The 23,761-nt window shown below is 34.0% G+C and overlaps 1 protein-coding gene across 3 annotated transcripts in view; it reads right to left on the reverse strand.

The window, feature by feature from the left end:
* PDGFC (platelet derived growth factor C) overlaps positions 1 to 23,761 on the reverse strand; it is a 220,025-nt gene that overhangs the window by 97,133 nt on the left and 99,131 nt on the right. For 2 of the 3 annotated variants that reach the window (XM_005556154.4, XM_074040671.1), the window contains exon 2: positions 232 to 427. In XM_005556154.4, the coding sequence (XP_005556211.1) occupies positions 232 to 427 (196 nt within the window). Of the gene's footprint in view, positions 1 to 231; positions 428 to 11,592; positions 11,654 to 23,761 lie in introns of all 3 variants that reach the window. The other variant, XM_074040670.1, reaches the window with a different exon arrangement.

The raw sequence follows: 23,761 nt of genomic DNA on the forward strand, positions 1-23,761 counted from the left end.
TATTAAATCATTTTAGAAGAGGTAGAAAATAATGACTATGTACGCACAATGTGTCTTCTGATTTTAAATTAAGACTTCAAATAAAACATAGCTTCAATGAGGCTGGAAATTTCTTAGATCATCAGAAAAACAAAACAAAAGATGTTACTTAAAATCAGATCATCAAAATTAAGCAATTTGAAAGACTTTAACAGTTGTTACATTGTTGGAATTTCAAGTATGATAACTTACTTGCATATGTCATCTTCTGGGTCTTCAAGCCCAAATCTTTCATCAAACGTAAGTTGTATCCATACATTTTCCTCTACTGCTACTAATCTCCATACCAAGACTGTATTTCTTGGATAAGTATGAGGAAATCTTGGGCTGTGAATACTTCCATTAGTAGACACAGTAATAATTCTCTCATGCTGAGGATCTTGTACTCCTAAAGCAAAAACATAGACACAGGTATACATTTAGAGTACAGATTTCTAAAATTATAGGTATCAAAACAAATGTTTATTATTTGCACTTTACCTCAGACAAGTGCTGAGTGTGTTTTATATGATATACGCCAAACACCAATCTTCCCAGAACTGATCCAGAAAAAAGATTATTTTATCATTATTGAATAAAAACCTGTTTCATATTTATACTTGAAAGAACATAGCAAATTACTCTTTCAAGGAATTTAATTACTGAAATGTCAACTATAAACTCTTCTGGAGTCGTAAAATCACAATAAAGCTGAGTTAAGAATCAAATTTCTGAGAAGTTATCAAATACGAGACATTTTAGAATAAAAATAAACTAGATATAATTCTATTTTTGAAAACACAAATAATGATTTTAATTCCCCAACTTAAAAATAAGAGCTGCAGAGCTACAGTCAACTAATTATTCAAAGATTTGCATTAATTTTATATATGGAAAAATAAGAAGGGTATTAAGATAGTTGAGGAAAATGAAATGTGAGGATAAAAGAGGCAGAAGTGGATTAGTAGAAAAGACTGTTTTCAGCTTTTCTCACTGATCTTTGAAATGTCAATTAGCATACCATACCACACACCATTTATAGCTTCTAACCTCTTTTTATTACCATTGCTTTAGAAACTGAGCTGGCAAAAGGTTCTTAATAACAACTCATTATTTGGACCCATAACTTCTGGGGGAAAAAAAAATGGCATGTAATACAAGTTCAGAGCTTCACATAAACTGGAATTACTAAATAACCTGAAATCTTAAATGACTCTGAAAAGTAAAGCAAGATCAAAATAATGGTCTCAACCTCTTGTTATAAGGGATCTATCAGCAGTACATGAAAATATTAAAATACAAAAAATGTTGCAGGACTTCTCAATGCACGAATACACAAATATGAATTTTAAATCTCCAAGGGCAGAGTATAGTACAAAACAGCTTCCAAGTTTACTAGACAAGGTATCTTTTCACATTTATGAAATGCTAAAACATACTGTTAATAATATCTCTCTTCCTTTTTATTAGAATGTTGGGGAGAGAACTGAGGGAAAGGGCAAGCTGGCACTGCTGAGAAAAGAAGTATTCCTATACTCAAGCAGTTGAGATTTAATAATGAGATGAAACCCACAATTGATAAGTTATAAAATAAGCAGTCATTAAACCACTACAAAAAAATGTAAGAACTAGGCTAGTTATAGGTTCCAGGCCATAAAAATCCATATAAGGATGCTAACTTCCAATGAGAAAGAAAAAACTTTTGAATACCCCATATTGAATTTCTAATATTATTTTATTTTTAAAGAAGTAAAAGCCTTAGACTGGACCTTGAACACATGAAGTGATGTGCATGGTATGATATCTGACAATTTTTTAGTGCAACTTTTATATACTCATAATATCACAACAGTCTTTAGCAATGCCTCCTTGGTTTTCATAATTTGGAGATATGCTGCACAACACTGAACACTGTATTTGCAGTAAGATCATGGAGAGATTACCATTACTTTATAAGCACCATTATGCATTAATTTGCTCCTCAACATCCACACTCTTATATATACTTAATTACTCTCCAAAATAAGATATCATTGTATTCACTGCCTTTGGATATGTGCCATCAAGCTGTGTAACACAGTTTACTAAGCCCTATGAAATCATGACATTTTAGATTAAACCCTACATTTTTCTTCTTTCTTCCTTTTGTCTTTGTATTATAGTTTTCTGCCTTTTCCTCTTCTCCATTTATTTCACTTCCAAAAACCTAAGTCTCATTCCACCAACCTATTCTCTCTCTACTCAATATCTTAAAAGTCTGTGTCTTCTTTTATCTTCACAGTGATCTCACTTCCTTTATGATAGGCAGAATTCTAAAATGATCTCCCCGTCCCTCATCCTTTCATAATCCTCTCCTTGAGTGTGTGAAATCTAATGGGATATTACTCCCATGATTAGGTCAGATGACTTTGAGTTATCATATCTGGGTGGGTCTAATTTTATCAAGTTAGAGCCCACAAGTTAAACTGGGTCCTTCCTAAACCCAAAGAAATTTCAAACTGTGAGAGATACTTCAACAGAAGGGTGATCCTTTATTGCTGGCTTTGAAAATGCAGAAAGCCATGTGCCAGTGGATGCGGGAAGCCTCTAGAAGCTGAGAACAGTCTAAGGAAGACAACCAGCAAGGAAATGAACACCTCAGTTCTAAAAGATTGAGGACGCTGGTCAGCTTGGAAGCAGACTGTTCTCCACAGCCTCCAGAAAGGAGTCCAGTCTGGTGGACACCTTTATCTGAACTTTCTAAGACTCTGAACAAGAATCCAGTCACAGGGTGCCTGGAATTGTAACTGACAGAACTGAAGTTGATAAAGGATACTTTAAACTGCTAAATGTGCAGAAATTTCTTACATAATATTAGAAAACTAATACACCTTCTATCGCACACAAAGCTGTTTGAATTATGGGTATTTCTTTTTGCTCACAATTGTCAGCACTAACTGCAGCTACTTTTCATTTAGTATTTATGTTAATCAAAATACGTTAACATTATTTCACATTAATAAGATACAATTTAAGAACACTGCTCTAGGAAACTTCCTGAAAGACACAATGTCAAGGGTCGTGTATTAGTTAGACTATGATTAAGGTTAAAGAACAACCTCTTTAATCCTAAACTACCCCAAATAATTGTAACGTTTTATTTATGAGATATAATTAAATAACTGAATGCCTACATTCTTCTCAGCGCTTAAATTTTTCCTCAGCAGTAAGCACCCTATACAGAACATGTTTCCTCTTAATAGATGCTAATATTTGATACTGATATTGGCTGTAATAATATATATAAAATAATCAACACCTTTTCTATGCATATTATTTAGCACCAGTGTATCTCCTAAGAATACAGAAGGAATTATAAAGTGAGAGGAATTCTCCACATAGACAAATTTTATTAAGAAAACAGGCCGGGCGCCCGGGCGCGGTGGCTCACGCCTGTAATCCCAGCACTTTGGGAGGCCGAGACGGGCGGATAACGAAGTCAGGAGATCGAGATCATCCTGGCTAACACAGTGAAACCCCGTCTCTACTAAAAATATAAAAATTAGCCGGGCACGGTGGCGGGCGCCTGTAGTCCCAGCTACACGGGAGGCTGAGGCAGGAGAATGGCGTGAACCCGGGAGGCGGAGCTTGCAGTGAGCCGAGATGGCGCCACTGCACTCCAGCCTGGGCGACAGAATGAGGCTCCGTCTCAAAAAAAAAAAAGAAAAAAGAAAAAAGAAAAAGAAAAAGAAAATAATGCTCGGCCCAGGCACTGTGGCTCCTGTCTGTAATCCCAGCATTTTGGGAGATAAAGGCAGGTGGATCCCTTAAGCTTAGGAGTTTGAGACCAGCCTGGACAACATGGTGAAACCTTGTCACTAGAAAAAAAATACAAAAATTAGCTGGACATGGCGGCATGTGCCTTCAGTCCCAGCTACTTGGGAAGCTGAAGTGGAAGGATCACTTAAGCCTAGGAGGTTGAGGCTGCAGTGAGCTGTAATGGCACCACTGCACTACAGCTTTGATGACAGAGCAAGACCTTGCCTCAAAAATTAAAAACAACAACAACAACAAAAAAAAAAAATTAAAAAGAAAGTAATGATCATAAACTCTTGAAACTTAAATTCATTAACTATTTTCAAATATTTCTTTTAAAAATGAGTTTCTCCCTATTGTCCGAAGTTTCCTCCAATAATGTACATATTTCAGAGGTACTTATAGTAATTTATATCAATAGTTCCTTCTCATCTTGGCAACTAGTATTTTTGATGAATTATTTTTTTCCAATCAGATGTATTAAAATCTAGCATCTACCTTATTTTGCTTCAAAACAAATGCCTTTTATCCAAGGCACTCATTACAAATATAGCAGTGTTTGGCATATAATTGAGAAAACTACATGGCTATTAAAAGATCTGAATTCTATTTTTATATCTTCAGTCATAAAGCGCATGGCTAAAATACATATACTTAAGTTTGTGTTTACATCTTTTTTTCCCCTTTATAATTCACTATTCAATTAGACTATAATTAAACATAATTTAAAGACTGAAAATCTGGGCCTTATTTGTGGTTAAAAAATATATATATATAAATTTTCTTTTAAGTTAAATTGCTGCTCCCAAAAAAATCACCTTGAAATGCAAGGAGGTTTGCCACCAAACACTTATGATTTGCAGATGACTGTCAAAGTTCTATGTAAATCTCGCTTAAGCAACTAGGCCTATAATCAGAAGAAGAAAGAAAAAGAAGCAACAAACATTAAGTTTACCAAATTAAGACTCTGTGCTTATATTCTGTTGTTTTAACAGTCATTTTTTGAACATATAACTTTACTAGTATTTTAGGGATGAGAAAAGTACCCACTTGAGAATATTTTATTGAACATTTGATTTTCCTATATCCAACAGACAGAATACTCAAATTACCAAAAAGCCCCACAAATGTTTATAGTCAAATCACTAAAATATTTATCACATGATCCTTGCATACTTGTATACTTTAGCAAGAATCAATCTTGTACATCTTAATGAGCTTGACACGAAAAATGAAAATATGTATAAATGCTACATTTTAAAAATTATAATTATAGACAAATTCAGATTACCATACACAACCTCTCTTAAGGTAGAAGTACTGAAAACTAAAATGAATAAAAAATTTAAAAAAGGAAAAGAGAGAATAATAACACAAATACTGTAAACTTGACTATATATGTAAATATACAATTCAGTCATATAGAATCACTATGTATCTGTAAGTAGCCAGTTCAGCACTTAAAATCAATGCAATTCTATAGTGTTTACCATGCATTACATACTCTTGATTTCTTTAAAGAAATATTTATTATGGGTGAACAAAGGTGGTAGTGAGAGAATCATAAAATGCAATTCAAATTATAATCCTTCAAAATGTTACATTATTAATAAAGATAACACGAATGAGGAAGTTTCTGGATAATATACAACTCCTAAAAAATCATCTATGTCTTTATGCTAATGTTTTACATTGATTTTAGCAGAAAAGAAATGTCAGATTAAAATTAGGTAAAAAGAATAAGGTCTTTAATCTTGGTTTAGTTTGGCAGTTGTAGATTCTGCTCCTCTGTTTCACGTAGGCAAGACTGTATTAATGTGTCACCAGTAAACAGATCTGCCTCACGGATGTCCTGTGACATTTTGGATGTATTTGCTTGCGAATATGTGTGATTTTCAAACTATGTAAAAATGCATTTCTCTTAGAGTGAGATGCATGTATTTCCCATTCTTACTCTATAAAATGATAATACACACATTCACCCATTTAATTTGTGCTTTGCTATGCTGTTTTTTTCACCTGTGATAACTTTTCTATATCCTAATGTTGCTAGTTTGTGGATATAGCTATTTCTGCATCTGCTTTCAATCTCCTTAATTCTCAACTAACAAAATTCACTTTTAACAACTGTTAGTTCAAATCATTGACATATATATATATATAGTTTCACTGACTCCATGAGCTGGTGTGTTTTTGCCTAGGAAATCCAGAGTAATTTCATCCTAATCTTATTTGACTTTGTAGAGAGCAGGTATACTTGAGGTCCACAAAGCAAACAAATCTCTCTCCATCAATTTCAAACTATATAGATTTATTCCATTTGCAAGCTTAATATTTTAAATTCTATTAATATAAAAGTATGATGATGGGCTAGAGGGAAAACCAACTTTAGTTTCTGCTTTATCATTTCCTGTATCTTTAAGACAACAGCAAAATAGAACAACCAACAAAGCTAGCGTTGGTTACCTCCAACTATTTACCAATTACACAAATAAATATTCCTTAAGGAAAAGTAAAAAAAGTGATTGCTATATTCAGTAAATCACAGAACTACTCCCGTTATTTAGAATATGTCCAGCTGAGGCTCTTGAGCTTATCCCAGAAGACAGTTAATCATTTTATTCCTGAAGGAAATAACCAAAAATTATATATTGAGAAGATATTATGTTTCAAGTACTTCCACAGGTGCTTAAAAACGAAGCTCTGTCCTCTTCATGCGATAACCTCTAGGGTTGTAATTTGATTTCATTCCTACACCAGCTATACTAGTAAACGAGCCAGTTTCAGATGTTACCTCTTTTGGAAGGCAACAGTTGATCCCTGGTGTACATTCCCTTTTGGAGTGAATATTTTAATCATAATGTATGGATTCACTTTTCTACCACACTACAATTCCTAGAAGGTCAGCTGTATTTATTGAAGCCCATAACCTGTTCCTGGCACATTGCACCACCTAATACCTATTGATACTCTAGAGAAACTTGACATTATACAAATGTGGCAGAAAACAATTTTACGTATTACTTCAACCATTCATCCTTCACTCCTGAACTTCCAGACACTGTATATGATAAAGATAGTATGATTTACAATTTATAGACCGTAATAAAGTCCCTTAGTCTACATTTAATATGTTACTCAAAGTTCATCCGTAATAACCTACAAACATATTTCAGCAGAAAGTGGTAGGACTGAGAGTACGCATTATTGAGATTTGCCATTTTCTTCATATACCTACTTATTTTGAAAATATAACACATTTTATAATGTACCACACCTTGCGAATGCCACAGTTATAGTCATTATTTTATCTAAACTGTAAAATATGATCCATTTGATAATAAAATCTGTTATTTTAGGCAAGCCACTTGATATCTGAGGGTTTTTTTTTTTTTTGATAAACTGGAGATAATCACAGGTTGATTTAAAGTTCAAATGAAATGATATTTGTATAAAATAATTACAAATCAGTATATAAGTAAATGGAAAAACACTGGCCATCATATTCTGTTTAATTCAAATGGAATGAGAGAGAAAATTTACCCAAAATACTAGATTTCCTGATGTCATCAGAAAGAAGACATATGTAAGATATAACACATCATTGGTCATCTGTATAAGCCTTCTGATTTTACAAACATCAAATTGATTAAGCAAGAAGCAGTGGTTTTTAGACAGTGATTTCAAATTTCTGATTTCCTTCTACAACTTAATTAAAGAAGGAGGAAAAGGAGCAACTTTGTAGAAATTTTATCATTTCTTTGACTTGATGCTGTCTTCAAAAAACACTTTGAGGTTCTCATGAATCTACTAAGAAGTACAGGAACTCAACCATTAGCCTGTTGTCTATGAACTCTGGTAAGAAATGGGGGCCTGTGTTCAGGAAGTACACAGCAAAGCTTCCATATGCAATGAAGGAATGTTAATATAGCCAGCATCTTCTCACCATCCCTCAACACCACTATGAAGTAGCCACTGAATAAAGGTTGAACTGACCCTAGCCAGAAGTATTCCTGGAAAATCAATATAAGCCCATTTCCCTCACTGTGTGACTCACTCAGATAGGCCAATCAGAGTAAATGCAATGGCTTTTTTCCAAAAGTGGGGGACAAGACAATTTCGTGTGTAGAAGTGAAATTTCGAACTCCTGCAGCCATTTAGCCATCATAATGGAATCTAGCCTAATGAAAAAGTTGATGCACAAAAGTGGGCAGATATGCGGTAGTACTGAAAAATGGAGCTAGATCCCATCTCAAACCACACAATAAAATCACTGCAACTCTAGGTTTCTCAGTGTTGTGAATAAATAAACAACTTTTATTATTAAGCCAGTAAGAGTTAGAACTTTCTATACTTACAGCCAAAATAATTATATAGTGAATATATGTTTGGGTTTACCTGGAATAGACTTATTTAAGTCTGTTATGCTGCTGCGATTATTATCACGAGTGCCACTATTTCTGCCCTTGAAAATATCCCAGTTTGCATCATAAAAGGCTCAGCAGAGAGGATCTATAAAATTTTTCTGGCACTGAAGCATGTGACATAGAAATGTTAATGATTTGACAACATGGTATTTTTGCCTTAAGGTAATGGTAAAAATAATCTTATTTTTCTTCTATACAATGGGATATGACATTTAAAAATGAAGGCTCAATTATGGAAGAAAAATAAGCAATAATCTTCTTACTTATTATGAAACAGGATAAACGGCCAAGTATATAAACACAGAATCTCCTCAAAGCCTTTATTACATACCAATTAGTAATGAATATAATTGCATACACACATAATTACACACCCTACTTAGTGAAACATGTTTAGGCAATACTATAATTTTTTTATTCTGTTAAATTGTACATTAAAGAGGCCAAAACCAGAATGTGGGAGAAAAAAATTAGGAGTAATTCATATTACAAAAGAAGCATTCACCTTAAAGGTTCACTATCGATTTTTTAAATATGTAATCAACTCTCTTATTGAATTAAAATTATTATTCAATATAGAAAGTTCACATAAAATATTAGGCACCCTAAAATATCTGAAGCAGAATAATACATTTACATCTAATAATACTGTTGTGGCAATAACTGGCTAATGTGGTTAACTACAAATTCACATTATATATCCTTTAAACAAACAACTTTGAGGAAAATATTTTCAATAAAGAATTTCACATGTTTTGGAGACTAAGCATCTGTTAATTTTCTACCTGTGTTGGACATATAATTTACAATATTCAGAGCAGAATTTACAAGCAATTTAAAATATGGAAAGTAGCTACCTATTACTTTGTGAGCATACAACACCTAGATAAAGTACTGACATTCTGACAGGAGGATGTTTAAAATTTACCAATGAAAGTAACAAGAAAAAGATAACCAAAACAAATTTACTATTTCAAAGAAAAAATGCAAATAAGCCCATCAGTTTATGCTTTCAATGAATATTTAAAAGATATTTCAAATTCTCTTAAGCTCTGAATTGAGCAAAACAAATGAATTTTAAAAAATAACAAAATAGAAACATATTCATTTTAGTCTTCCTATATTCGGATTAATATATTAATGCTGAAAATGAGACTTTACTGCTTCCTGTTACATTTAGCATTTTAGCTTCAAAAGTGAATGTATATAATGTATATCTGATGAACTTATGATTTTCTTAGGAATGCTAATTGAAGGCAAGAAAAATACTAAATTAGGTCACTTCTATACAAATCATGTCCTTCTATCTTATGTGATTAAATAATGTCAACAAGTGATAAAGTGTTTACAATTCCATACATGATATTTGAAATTTAGAAGTTACATTTGTAGCAAGACGTTTGGTTTCAGCAGCAATTCCACATAACTCTATCAGGTATAAATAAAGGGCAATTATCCTGGGACATGATACTTAGCCCCTCATAGGCTAAGTTTAAACAAAATATGCTCATGAATGCCCTATCCATTCAGCCCTGCTAGAAATATTCCTCCCTACCCCACACTCCCAACCTCGAACAATTTTTGTCAAGTTGGGAACAAGTTTTGTCAATCTTAAAGTGATGTAAAAATACGAAAAATATAAACATTAGGTTTCTAAAGAAATTAAAACCATAAAGTAATAAGAAAGCTTGGATAGTTTGTGGGAAGCAGGGTTGCTTAAATTTTATTTCTCAAAGCAAAGACATTTTTAATACCAATGAGAATACCCAATTGTGCTGTTATTCCACTGCAGTGCACATTATTTTTATCATCTAGCTGATCTATAAAAAAAAAGAGTGAAAAGCTTAAACATGAAGATTTTAAGTATCCTTTATTCTAGAATTGGCTTGACTATAACAACTAGCAGTATTCTTCAGCAGCAGCTAGCTTTATGACAACAGTTTTAAAACTGATCTGAAGATCAAGGGACAGGGGGACTAAAAGAGGAGTTGAAACAGAATGGAATAGATTCAAGAAGACATATGCTTTTATTCAAAATAGGGACTGAACTGACTTTATGAGGTTCATCAGAAGTTCTGTTAGCAAAGTGAAATTATTCTCTAACACCCCATTATCACTAGGTCCTTCAACATTATTGAAAAATACCTACTTCCTTGACTTCTGATCTCAGGGCCAACTTTGAAGAGTTATCTGTCACACTGGATATTGTCAGATGCCACAGGAAGATTTGAGTGTCCTCCTTTATGGCATTTGCACTGTTTATGTGAGTGTAATCCCCTACCCAACAAAGGGAGCGGCTGCATTCACGACCTTTGAGCAAATAAACTGACATGTTGGAAAACCATTTCCTTGACAATTCTTTTCCATGAAATCTAATTCTGTAGCTGAAAACTCTCCACTATGTTCCTTATAAATCCATCCATCCCTCTAAAAGAAATGGACCACTATCTAAAGAAAGAAAGCAAAGATATGGACAAACACCTGACATGGGGTGCAGAGGAGAAAACTAATTGGAAAAAAAATGCACAAATCATACTTATTTAATTGCAGCAATAGTAATAGTACTAATTATCTTGAAAAATGTCTTTTACTTCTTTTCTCAAGTGTAGATACAGCTTTTTAAAGATATGCATAATGCATAATGTAAGACTTAAAATATGAAACTATTTAAAATACATGATTTAAATGTAAAGATCCATTACTGCACAACCACATAAACCATCAAAGCATTTCTTTTATAGCAGTTATCATACTGCAACGTTTGATCATAGTGAAAAGTAAACCAAGGCAATTTCAAGATTTTTGAGGGAGAAACAAAATACCAATTTTAAAAAGAACTGATATAATTATTACTGGTCAATTAAGAAGAAACTTATTTAGTTCTTTCTGCCCAATTGAAATAATCATAAACAGACAATGAAAAAAATATAAGAAACAACAGAATAATAAATTCAACTTTGAGACACATACCTCTACTCTTTCCAAATCATGGTAATAAAAATAATTTGCCAGGAAAAATTATCTCTAACATGTCAGAGAATATACAGAAGTGGGAATGTAGACATTTTTGCAGTTTAAAGATTATTAGAATATACAGTAACAGGGCATTGGAATGACTACATGGAAACTTATTACGTGCAAAGACAGAAAGTACTACCATTATGAAAGGAAGGCATTCACGTCCACACTTGCTGATGGTGAAGAATCAGATAAGAGCATTATACTTCCTAAACAAATTCTCTTGCTCTAATATGGTTCAGTGTATCAACCTTAATTACATGAGAGTACAACAGAGTTTCTGATAAGCAAAGTTTAAAAATTCAGAGTAAATAAAAATATACGTTTCGCTTACCTTTTAAATGTTCTTTCTCCTCTTTTCTATGCCAGTCCAGATGCTTGGATATAGTTCCTCCCTGCCAGTAGATGGAGATAGTAAAATTGAGTCTTTTGGTGACCTCAAATCCTAATCTAGGTGGTTCAGAATCTTCAATTTCAGATTTTGGAAGTTAAAAAAATTTGAATGATTGGAAAGACACATAAGCTTGTAAAAATGACTATCCGAGTCAGTCAAATGAACTTTTATTCATGGACATTTGTACTAATCTTTAAGGGAGTGGGTCTTGGCTGGCATAGAAAAAAATAAAAGAAAGAGCATTATTTGGTAGGATTTATTCCCTTGACTCTTAATTCTTCCCAGATCTTGCTCATTAACTCAACTAACAGCTATTGAGTATCTACTCAAAATTGCAGGTTACTAGCCAGATACTTTCATATACATTATCTTTTAATGCTTTTAATAACCCTGCAAAGTAGCAATTATTATCCCTTAACATCTTGTCCCAGAAACTACATATTTAAAAGTTCCATATGGTAAGGTGAATCTTGCTTGCCAAGGTTTTGCAGTCCTCCTGATGGTGAGTTAAAGACGTTTCAGATTTAGGCAGAATAAGTTTCTTCTTCCTATTGATAAAGGGACCTTGCAGTTAGAAACTCATTGGCTACTGTAAAAATTGGTTTTGTTTTCTTTTTCTTTTTTTTTTTTTTTTTTTTTTTTGAGATGGAGTCTCTCTCTGTCCCCCAGGCTGGAGTGCAGTGGCCGGATCTCAGCTCACTGCAAGCTCCGCCTCCCGGGTTTACGCCATTCTCCTGCCTCAGCCTCCCGAGTAGCTGGGACTACAGGTGCCCGCCACCTCGCTCGGCTAGTTTTTTGTATTTTCTAGTAGAGACGGGAGCCAGGATGGTCTCGATCTCCTGACCTAGTGATCCGCCCGTCTCAGCCTCCCAAAGTGCTGGGATTACAGGCATGAGCCACTGCGCCCGGCCGGTTTTGTTTTCTTTTGTTTCAAATTAATAAAAGTCCTCCAATAGCTTTCCAGGAAGAAATTTTAAAAGCAAAGGTGCAACCATTTTATAGAAGTAAAATAAATCTTCTGAAATAAAACAGGATTCATGCATAGAGCCGCACAGAAGTGTTTGAGAATTGCACACTTAAGATCAAATTAATAGGGAAGAATATTAAAATTGTGATTGCTGATAATGACTTACAGAAATAATAAATTATTTTCATTTTCAAAGCTAATAGAAAGGCATGAGGTACCTCTTGAAGATGATAAAGAGAATAAACTGAAGAACATTCAAAACTGAATGGAACATTGATGAAACTACAAAATAATTCTTCCATTTTCTCATTCGGTTTAGTAAACCCATTGAATTTTAATTCAATGAAATCTATCTCTTATCCTTATCACAGGAAAGTGAAAGTTTTAATATTGCTTGTTGTCATGGTCTGTGAGTTGATTTCCACACAACACACTTTGGGAAAATGGACATTACACAAGTAATCCATAAAACACATGCTAATTTCTTTAAGAGTGATATGATAAAAATAAAACTACTCTATTTTATAGAGTCACCTTGATCACTTTGCCCAAATGAATATAAACATATTTATATCTCTCTTTTTTTATTTTTATTTTTTGGCTGCCCAGGCTGGAGTACAGTGGCACAATCTCTGCTCACTGCAACCTCTGCCGCCCGGGTTCAAGCGATTCTCCTGCCTCAGCCTCCAGAGTAGCTGGGATTACAGGCACCTGCCACTGTGATGCAGGCTAATTTTTGTAGTTTAAGTAGAGACGGGTTTTCGACCACCATCTTGGCCAGGCTGGTCTTGAACTCCTGACCTCATGATTCATCCACCTCAGCCTCCCAAAGTACTTGGATTACAGGCGTGAGTCACTACGCCCAGCCTATATATCTCTTTATAGTTCTTACAATGATTTTTCAATTACAAAAAACCTTCTCATACGTAAGTTTTTACCAGCTAAAACAACAAACAAAAACTAACTGTATCATGCACACTTAATTCTTATGAAAACAGAATTAGTTGTGACAATAAATAGGGGTCATCCTACAATATCTTGTCTAAACCAATACATTTTTGAGAATAAAAGAGAGTGATGTTATTAACTATGTCAGGCTAACAGACATAAACTGTGAATATCCTCAGAAAATTGGACACCATATTTTTACTAATGACAGCATAAACCTTCAATACAAATCTTTTTAGTATAAATACTATTTTCTTTCCACTACATTACACTATTCCAGGAAATTTTTCAACCTGGATGTTTGTGTGATTAATTCACAAGTGTATATTTTCCTATTGCCTCTTTATTCAACTCAGCCCACTGAGTGTAACATTTTCTTTGTTTTCATAAACTTGGCAATAGCTGTTATATTTACAGTACTTTATCTCAAGATAGGTAAAACAACAAAAACAGTAACAATGCTAATAACTTTAACTAATAACTAATATGATCGTAATCATGGTTTTACTGCTTTTCAATGGGTTGTTTGTGGGGTGTTTCTAATATTACCAATGAAGTAGGAGACAACTTTACCAATTATTACTGATTTGCTGGATTCTGGCTCCACTCCACTGCTTGAATCAGCAAGGGTTAACAATTCTACTTCAAATTGTAAATATACTTCCCGAATTTGATGCTCCTTAAAAAGTGGTAAATTCTTTATTAATTTAAAGAAGATCACAGATCATTTCAAACATTTTTACTGATTAGGGTTAAAAATATGAAAAAACGATTCTGTATTAAAGCAAATATTTCAAATCCCTCACAATGAATTCAAGTCTCACATATATATTCATTTAATTATTTGATTACTTAGTTTTTAAAGTATCTGTGCAAAATTTAATTAACAAAATCACTTTTTTTGCCAAAGCTTCTGTTTGTTTCTTGTTTTGTTGTTGCTGTTGTTGTTTTGGTTTGGTTTGGTTTCGTTTAGTTCATTTGTTTGTTTAACTATTGTATCTCCTAAAGCATAGTACAGTGCCTCAGGCATAATAGACACTTAATAAATATTTGCTGACTGGCTAAACTGCCTGAGAAAAAAGTTTATATTTCACCTGCAAACATATTTACAAATAAAATTTGGTAGAAAAAAGAATAACATAAGGGTTGGTTTGTGAACTACCATTGCTTACTGAAGGCTACTGTGTTAAGAATTGACTAAGAGCCCCCATATTCTACAAAAAGACACCAGCAACTGATAACCATGTCATAAAATCTGTTTCTATGGAATAGAGTTATATTAAATTCATTCTTGGAATTAATTCACCATGATCTATGAGATCTCTGAAATACAACTAGCAACTTCAAAAAAGCATCATATACATGAAGAAATTATTTTTTCCTTCCTGAAGTCAAAAGTCAAATATTGTTTTAAAAATAAAATGCCATTTTCTTGGCTTGACTTGGGAAAAACGTGTATACTAATCAATAACAAATTTGAGATTTTCTCTTCACAATTCCCCTCCTCACCACAATTTCAGGATGAAAACTTGTTTTAGATGGCATTTTTCTGTGCTGGATATGGGGTTTGAAAGGTAATGTTTAGAACTGACGAGAAGTGTTGTGGTGTGGCAGTACAATATGGTAGCAACATTATGATAAAGAGCATGCCAGTAAGGATGACCTAGACAGAAGAATATAATGATGAAGAAAGTTTTGAGACAAAAACAAACCTTAACATGATTTGCTAAATAACGTCTATAATCCTCTGTTCCTTTATAATTGCTCCAATTATAAAACTAGCCTTCAAAATGCCTCAAGTATGTTAAACTTCTGAACTAGCTACTTAAAAACCAAAGTTATGTTTGATCCTTTTAAACCAATGGTTTGAGAAAGTTTTGAGAATCTGATGAAAGGTATGAATGGTCAAATCAGAAAATTATATATCTATACAATCTAAAATTATATACACTCTCAGCATTCACACAATAGTATATAATTTCGAAATATTCACCAGGCCCTTAGAAGCCATCTATGAACCACTTTATCTATGAAATCAAAGTTAAGAACCCTTTTTCCAAAAATAACTTTTTCATTATAAAGCAAAACAACTGATAAATTTTTCACTTTAGGATTAAAAGATACATGTGTGCGTACACAAACACACACACACAGATACAAACACACACACCAAGTGGTCCAGCATGAATACAGGGACATCATTTCACATACTTCCAATGCAACTCCACAAAACTAGTTGATATACTGTCGGGAAAAATGTATCTCCAATGTGTAATTTAGAACAATCTAGGAATTCTTTATATTACATAATTTTAAAAAATATTAACTTTTCTGGAGAAATTTAAAAAACTTTTTATCAGAAAATGTATATAGAAAAGAATATACTAGATAACTCAATTGCACATCCTTAAAAGGATGAATTTACTCGAACAGTTTTTAAGGGCAAATGACAAAAGCTGTTAACAATTTGGGGGCATCTAGAATGAACCAGAAACTGTTAGCCACTCATGTGAATTATCTTAAAGCTATACTGTAAAAGACACTACCATCATCACTCTACCAATTAGAAAACTTCTAACTAGATTAAGACATCATGAACAAAGAGAAAAAAAGTAATAAAAATCGTGAACTCCACCAGAGAGGAAGGTCCAAACCACAAGCATAGATTGATGACAAAGCTGCTTCCTTCTCTGGTAACTGTTAACAGTACCCTTGGGGTGAGTTGTAGCAGGAGTTCATATATTTTAAAATGAGCAGTGGTTCTCTTGAGCCATGTAGGTGGGTCAGGTAGCATAAAATAGATTTAATTTGATCCTAGTTTTTTTTTTTTATTATTATTAAATTGATAGTGCTTCATTTAACAAAACACCATAAAAAGTTTTCCTCTACTCTTTTTCTTTTTAACAGCAGGAAAAAAAAAGCCCGTTTGGTCAGACTGAAATGTAGTAGCAAACACAAGGATTGCATATGTTGCATTTTTTGGTTCCTAAGGAATTGCTGAAATGACATAATTAAAATCTTTCAACAGACATACTTTATTTTAATTAACATATCTCTCACCTCTACAGAGTTACCATGTGCAGTGTGTGTGTGTGTGTGTGTGTGTGTGTGTGTGTGTAATATCTATCCTCTTAGCCAATTTCATGCATACATTACATTATTGTAACTATTGTCCCCATGTGGTACATTAGGTCTCATTTTATCCTGCAACTTTGTACCATTTGACCAATACCATCAGACTTTCTATTCCATAAAGGATATTAAAGAAAGGTTAAAGAAACAACCACTACTATCTATATTTAAGTATTATATAGGTAGTCTAATTTTTTGCTTAATATTAATTACAACAATTTTTCTTGACAATAGCATTGTAAATAGGTTCTCTCCTGTAATCCATTAGTGAGCATAGTATGGTAAATATATGGTAAAATGGTGCAGAGTGAATACATCCTTAATCGTCCTTGGAGTCAGGCTCATATAACGCTCTGGAATCATCATCACTTCTGTACCTGCTACTGAGTGTTGTAAGTGAAATGGAGAAGACAGTTAATAACTGGGATGGCCTTATTTTCCCTTACTCCTTTCCATAAAAAAGTATAACATAACAATGGAGTACATTATTTAAAAAGTGCAATATAATAAGCATCCTTAAAAGGGGTTAAACTGTAATTTTAAAAAATATTTCATTTTAAATCTTTAATCATTAATAAAATACGTTTGCATGCATATTAAGCTGAAATTTATAATAAATCATGTATGGATCATATTCTAAGTAGATCTAGATTTTAGAATTACATGTAAATGATGCAGTCAACAATCAACAAATACTCATTGACAGGGCATACAACCTGCAGCCAGTGTGCTGCATTGAAGCCCCAGTCCTTTGCTCTACATGTACCATTGCAATCCACGTGAACCACAGAGCGCTAGGCAATAATGCCAGGTGATACTTCTTTCTCTTAAACTAAGTGACTTTGAAAAGCATGCAATGTCTTCACATTCACAATCTTCAAGATTTGTTTTTGCTTCAGGAGATGGTGGTAATGGGTGATGGTCATGGTAATGAAAGGGATGCACACAGAGCTATGTTCACATCATCACCAAAGTCAAGTGTACTTATCTGTCAATTCAAGTGTATTTATTTATCAATTCTCCCATACCCTGCTGTTACCTTAAGTGGGGCAGCAGGCCATCTAGAAAAAGATTAGAGAATTGAAAAATAATCAACAGAACCTCATAAAGTTCATATTTTCAGTGACTTATCGTTCCTGCTGTTCACAAACTTGTGATAATCACTAGGTTTCACACTGTTTTCATATTAAATGAAGCTCATAAAACTGAAAATATAAACCCCAAAACAAAGGAATTTATGGGAGTGCTAAGAATGTATGTAAGTGTAAAAGAAAAAATGTGGACGTTAGATTCAAATTTTAAAAAACCAAATCGGCCGGGCGCCGTGGCTCACGCCTGTAATCCCAGCACTTTGGGAGGCCGAGACAGGCGGATCACGAGAGCAGGAGATCGAGACCATCCTGGCTAACGTGGTGAAACCCCGTCTCTACTAAAAATACAAAAATAATTAGCCGGGCGTGGTGGCGGCACCTGTAGTCCCAGCTACTTGGGAGGCTGAGGCAGGAGAATGGCGTAAACCCGGGAGGCGGAGCTTGCAGGGAGCTGAGATCCCGCCACTGCACTCCAGCCTGGGCCACAGAGCGAGACTCCGTCTCAAAAAAAAAAAAAAGACCAAATCAATTTTTTTTTTTTTTTTTTTTTTGAGACAGAGTCTTGCTCTTTTGCCCGGCGTGTAGTACAGGGGCCCAATGGCGGCTCACTGCAAACTCTGCTTCTCAGGTTCAAGCGATTCTTATGCTTCAGCCTGCCCAGTAGCTGGGATTACAGATTGTGCACCACCACAGCCAGATAATTTTTGTATTTTTAGTGGAGACGGGTTTTACCATGTTGGCCAGGCTCGTCTCAAACTCCTGGCCTAAGTGAACCACCCACCTTGGCCTCCCAAAGTGCTGGGAATATAAGTGTAAGCCACCACACCCAGCCAAGACCAAATCACTTGATTCACTGACAAAAGTTATGTGATATAAGGAAATTAAATAATTTTTTGACAAAAAATGCAGTATATTAAATCCTATGAATGCCACAAATCTGAAAGTTTTAGTGACAATCATACTTGTCACCAAAAATAAAGGCGAGCATTTTGAATTTTCAAATGAAATATTTATGTAATGCAAAAATTAATTGTTGAGTTGGAAACTAAATCTTTCACAGGTCACTTTAAAGTCAAATAAAAGTTTAGTGCTGGAAAAATAAATTGTTCTGAAGGAGTCCCCTGTAAACACAGCCCTTTAAGGATTACCTGTAACCAACATTTAAAACAGCAAAGAAAGGCTCAGTACATCTGGTAGAAGATCAACCTAGTGATGCTTTACTATGAACAAAAACATCCTAGGAAAACCCAGAGGATATGAAAAGCAACTCTCCCAAAATTCGAAGCATAGTATTTTTTAGTATCACTTAAGAAGTAAGTAATACAGAGATTTTCAACGGTTTTCTATTACAACAGAAAACTCTTACAACTTTTCTATCAGTGAACCACCTGCTAGTTCTTAATTGATCCTTTAATGGCTATATTTTATTGTGTTATTGGCACCACTTCTTACTTCCTTTACTACCCTAGATAGTCTATAGAACTGTATACTTTTATACCTGCAGTTGGTTCTTCTTCAAGATTCTATCCTCAGTCTTCTTTCTACAATCATAAATCCTTGGTGTTCTCAAGTACTTTCATAAACATACGCTCTTTAAATCTATAGCAATAGCTCACAACTCTTTTTCAAACCACAAAATCACATTCCAAAATGTCCCAAACTCGATATAGCCTACTCCAAACTCATGGTCAGTTTAGGAACTCTAGGTTCTCCTCTACATTAGTTTCTAATTTCAGTTAACGGAATCGCTATTTCACTGCCAGTAAGCCTCAAAATCTGATAATTTTTCTACTTGAACTTCTGTTGATGAAAAGGATCTTCAATTTACTACAATTAGGTTCTCAATAGAAATGATCGGCTGCGCGCGGTGGCTCACGCCTGTAATCCCAGCACTTTGGGAGGCTAAGGCAGGCGGATCACAAGGCCAGGAGATCGAGACCATCCTGGCTAACAGGGTGACACCCAGTCTCTACTAAAAATACAAAAAAATTAGCCGGGCGTGGTGGCAGGCACCTGTAGTCCCAGCTACTCGGGAGGCTGAAGCAGGAGAATGGCCTGAACCCCGGAGGCGAAGCTTGCATTGAGTCGAGATTGTGCAACTGCACTCCAGCCTGGGTGACAGAGCAAGACTCCATCTCAAAATTTAAAAATAAATAAAAAAGATCCTAGCCTATGAATAATGCTTATCACATAGCAACTGTTGTTTTTGCAATTGTCTTCAATATGGATTATTTAGCTTTCTCATACAGAAATCTTCCCCTTCTCTAAGAAAACTTTAGTTTTCCAGCCCTTCGAGGCAACAGTTTTGTAATTTTTGATCCATACTACATTTGTGTACCACTTGGCTATATCTAAAATTGAAACAAATTTTCTATAATAAAATGAATAGTGATAATTTCATACTTTCTTAAAGAATCAGCTGGGGAAATAAAAATATTCCACCAAATATGCCTATTCGTGTCTTTTTAAATTAAACTTTTCAGTGAACAAGACTGAGAATAACACTGGTTCTGATTTGACTTCATTCTTTAAGCATTGTTATGGTTTTTGTCACACACACATACACAAATAAACATTTTAATTTTAATACAGTCAAATTCTGAGTCTTTCATATCTAATTTAAGGAAATATAACTTTCATAATGTCAAAAAGATATTCTTGTACATTTAACTTCCAAACTTTAAAAAAACCGCTTTTGTTCATGGTACATGTATTTTCCTATACTGATGGCTAAGATTCTAAATATCCCTTACTGTAAGGTTCAGAGTTTCCCCATTCTCCGGTTCATGTATCACAATGAAAACTAAGAAAACTAAGATCATGGTTAGTAGCCAGCAATAAATTAGGAATCCACTTAACAAAAGTGATTCATTTACTTCCCCACTTCATCTCTCTATCATGTCTTCTTCCTTTCAAATCTTTCTATATAATTATAACACTTTAAAAAGTTTTTTTCTCTTATTAGCTTAATAGGATTTTTTTTTCCTTCCTTCCAGTTCTTACCCTTTTATTGCCTCCAAAGGAATTTTTTCAGAAAATAAAGCTTAAAGTGTTTCAAAACAGAACATATTTCATAACGTTAGAAAACCACAAAGCTGAAATGAATTTAAGGAGACATTTTTGTCTTAAGTCTTGAATGAAAAGATGAGGACCTGATATATTATTATCTTCTACTTCATAGAGGGTTTCCTTTATTCTGTTTCTATGGAATTAAATCTTCTCTATAATTCCTGAACAAAGTATTATCCCTGTTGTATTTAAATGGATCTTCTCCTCCTCACTTATAAATAAATTAATATTATAAAGATACTTCCACAAGGCTTATTAATCCAAATGTATTTAATATGAAATACAGGATGAGTGCTTTAAAAGAATGTTCAACCCTTAGCAGTTGATGCATAAACACCACAGAAGATCAAAAGTCCTTTTAACACACAGTCATTTCCTAAAAGTAACTAAGTGACTTTCTCACTGATACACGTCCACACAGTTTTCCAAAGTTGAAATCAGTTATAGTGTAATTTATTTGTATACTATGTCTTGCTATAGTTAGAGGACCAAGAAAAGCTATCCTTGGTAAAGTGATTGGAAAGCTTCATTAAAGAAGTTGCACAAAGGAAAATTTAAAGTTTAAAAGAGACTAAAAAACATTGAATGCTGAGTGGTTCAAAATACTAAAAGTTAATGCAGAGAGAAAATCCTATAGGCAAACAAAATGATTATTCACAAGCAGGAGCTTTTTGTGTAGAGTCTGGTGCAAGAAAAACAATGTGAAAAGGAAAAGGCTATAATCCTTCTTATTCCTTCGTATTAACTGCTCCGTTTATAGGAGCAGCTGCAACTTCTATTGGTAGATGCCAAGACAGGGGTTTTAATCAGCTTATAATGGGAAGTGCGCAAGAAACTCCTTGAAAATATTAGCACTGAAACAGAAATAAATGGCAGGAACTGGAACAAAACTAGAGAATTTATAGATAAACAGGCCTAAAAGGGATTAGATTTATTCCCCCACTCCCTGGCAAAGACTGCAGATCGAGAAAACTAGCAATTACAAGGACCCAGTGAGTCTAACCAAAAAATTAATGCACTATTCTGAGATTTTGATTTACAAATTTGACTAAAGATAAGAAATGATGCACATACAATCAAAAAGTTAAAATGAGTGAAGAAATACACTAGGCATAAATAGGCCATGTGTAAAAGACCTTATCTATTAGCAATCTTGGCTATTTTCAAGCCTTCAACAATTTTTGCTCAATATGTACATATTTTATATGTAAACTAAATAGAAAAATGTGCCTAAAATATTTTAATTCAAATGCAAATTAGTCAAGACACACCTGGGAATATAATGTATTACGAAAACTATATTGCTTAGAATATACTATATACACACTTTATTGTTGAGCTTAAATAAAAATTATTTTAAAAATATTATTCCAGATTAAACTGAGTCTATGGATGATTTATAAGTGTTACAGGACAGTGTATCATATTTAAGTATTCTTGTAAACAAACATTAGAATCCCAGTCATGTTTTGCACACAGAAAGATAAAAGTGAACCTAAAGATGTAGTGACGGCATGCTTATACTTCTATACTACTGCTTACTATATAACTCTAAAGGCTATTTCTCAAATGGTTTTCCTAATAAATCTATGGTTTTATTGATTCCCAATAAATCAATGGCAAATTTTAAAGAAAAAAAAAATACACTAAAGAACAACAAAAGAAAACCTCTTGATAAAAGATTATATAAAATAGAAGATGACTAAAACTCTTATTTACCATGATGGATTAAAAATAACAGCTTTGCACACTTTGATTAAACCATGACAGTCACAGCTGCTGTCATTTAGTGTGCTTGTCATTTAATATATGCTAATATAATATATTTAAATGTATGTGTGTAAGTGTATATAAGCCCAATTTCAAACAATATGGCAAAGATATGGATTTCTGAGAAATCCAAGCAATGAAGCTATGGCACAGAAGACAGGCAAACAAGACAAAATCTTCAAATCTAAAAAAAAACTGATTAAGAATTTATTTTTTCTAGCACATACATTAGCAAGTATTATTGGTGGTACTGCTTTGATGCACTCCAATTGGAATACACTGTTGACTCAAGGCTTCAAAGTGCCAGAGTCTGACTTCTTGCCCAAGGGCCCCGGACCACTAGGACACACTCCTGTCATCCCATGTGAATGCCTGAGGCACATCCTTCAGACTTACACACTTGGCAACTTAGGCTTATAGGCCTTCATGGTTCTTTAATTAAAGTATGTTTTTAAGTTTCATCTCTTTAACTAGACTGGAAATTACTTACGCTCACAAAATATGTCTTATTACATACTCCAACACTCCACGCTAATTCTACTGAATAATCTCAAATGACTTGACCTTTGATAAGAAATGCTTCTGTACCAAACAAACATTTAAGTACACAACTGTTCCAGGAGTGCTAGGAAATTAAATATTGATTTTTATCCATCGTCTCTTGTTAAAAGTTTTTACATTGTAAGATTGTCAGCCAGGTGTGACGGCTCATGCCTGTAATCCCACCCCTTGGGAGGCCAAGGTGGGAGGATCAGTTGAGCCCATGAGTTCAAGACCAGCCTGGGCAACATAGCGAGACCTAATCTCTACTATAAGTAAATAAAAAATCTAGGTGTGGTGATGCACATCTGTAGTCCCAACTACTCAGGAGGCTGAGGCAGGAGGATTGCCTGAGCCCAGACATTTTAGGCTGCAGTATGCTATGACTGTACCACTACCGGGACTACAAAGACCCTGTCTCAAACTAAAAAAAAAAAAAAAGAAGAATGTTTATATATAATGCTAAATGTACAATGAGATTACAAAAGACATAAAAGATATATTATTTATTACAAACCCCACTTGCAAGACTAGTGTTTTTCAATTCCTTTTTACTCATCAACCTTAGGAGCTCACTAGGGACCGGTGTCAG

Source organism: Macaca fascicularis, chromosome 5 (assembly GCF_037993035.2).
Source record: "Macaca fascicularis isolate 582-1 chromosome 5, T2T-MFA8v1.1".
In the NCBI taxonomy this organism is placed as follows: Eukaryota; Metazoa; Chordata; class Mammalia; order Primates; family Cercopithecidae; genus Macaca; species Macaca fascicularis.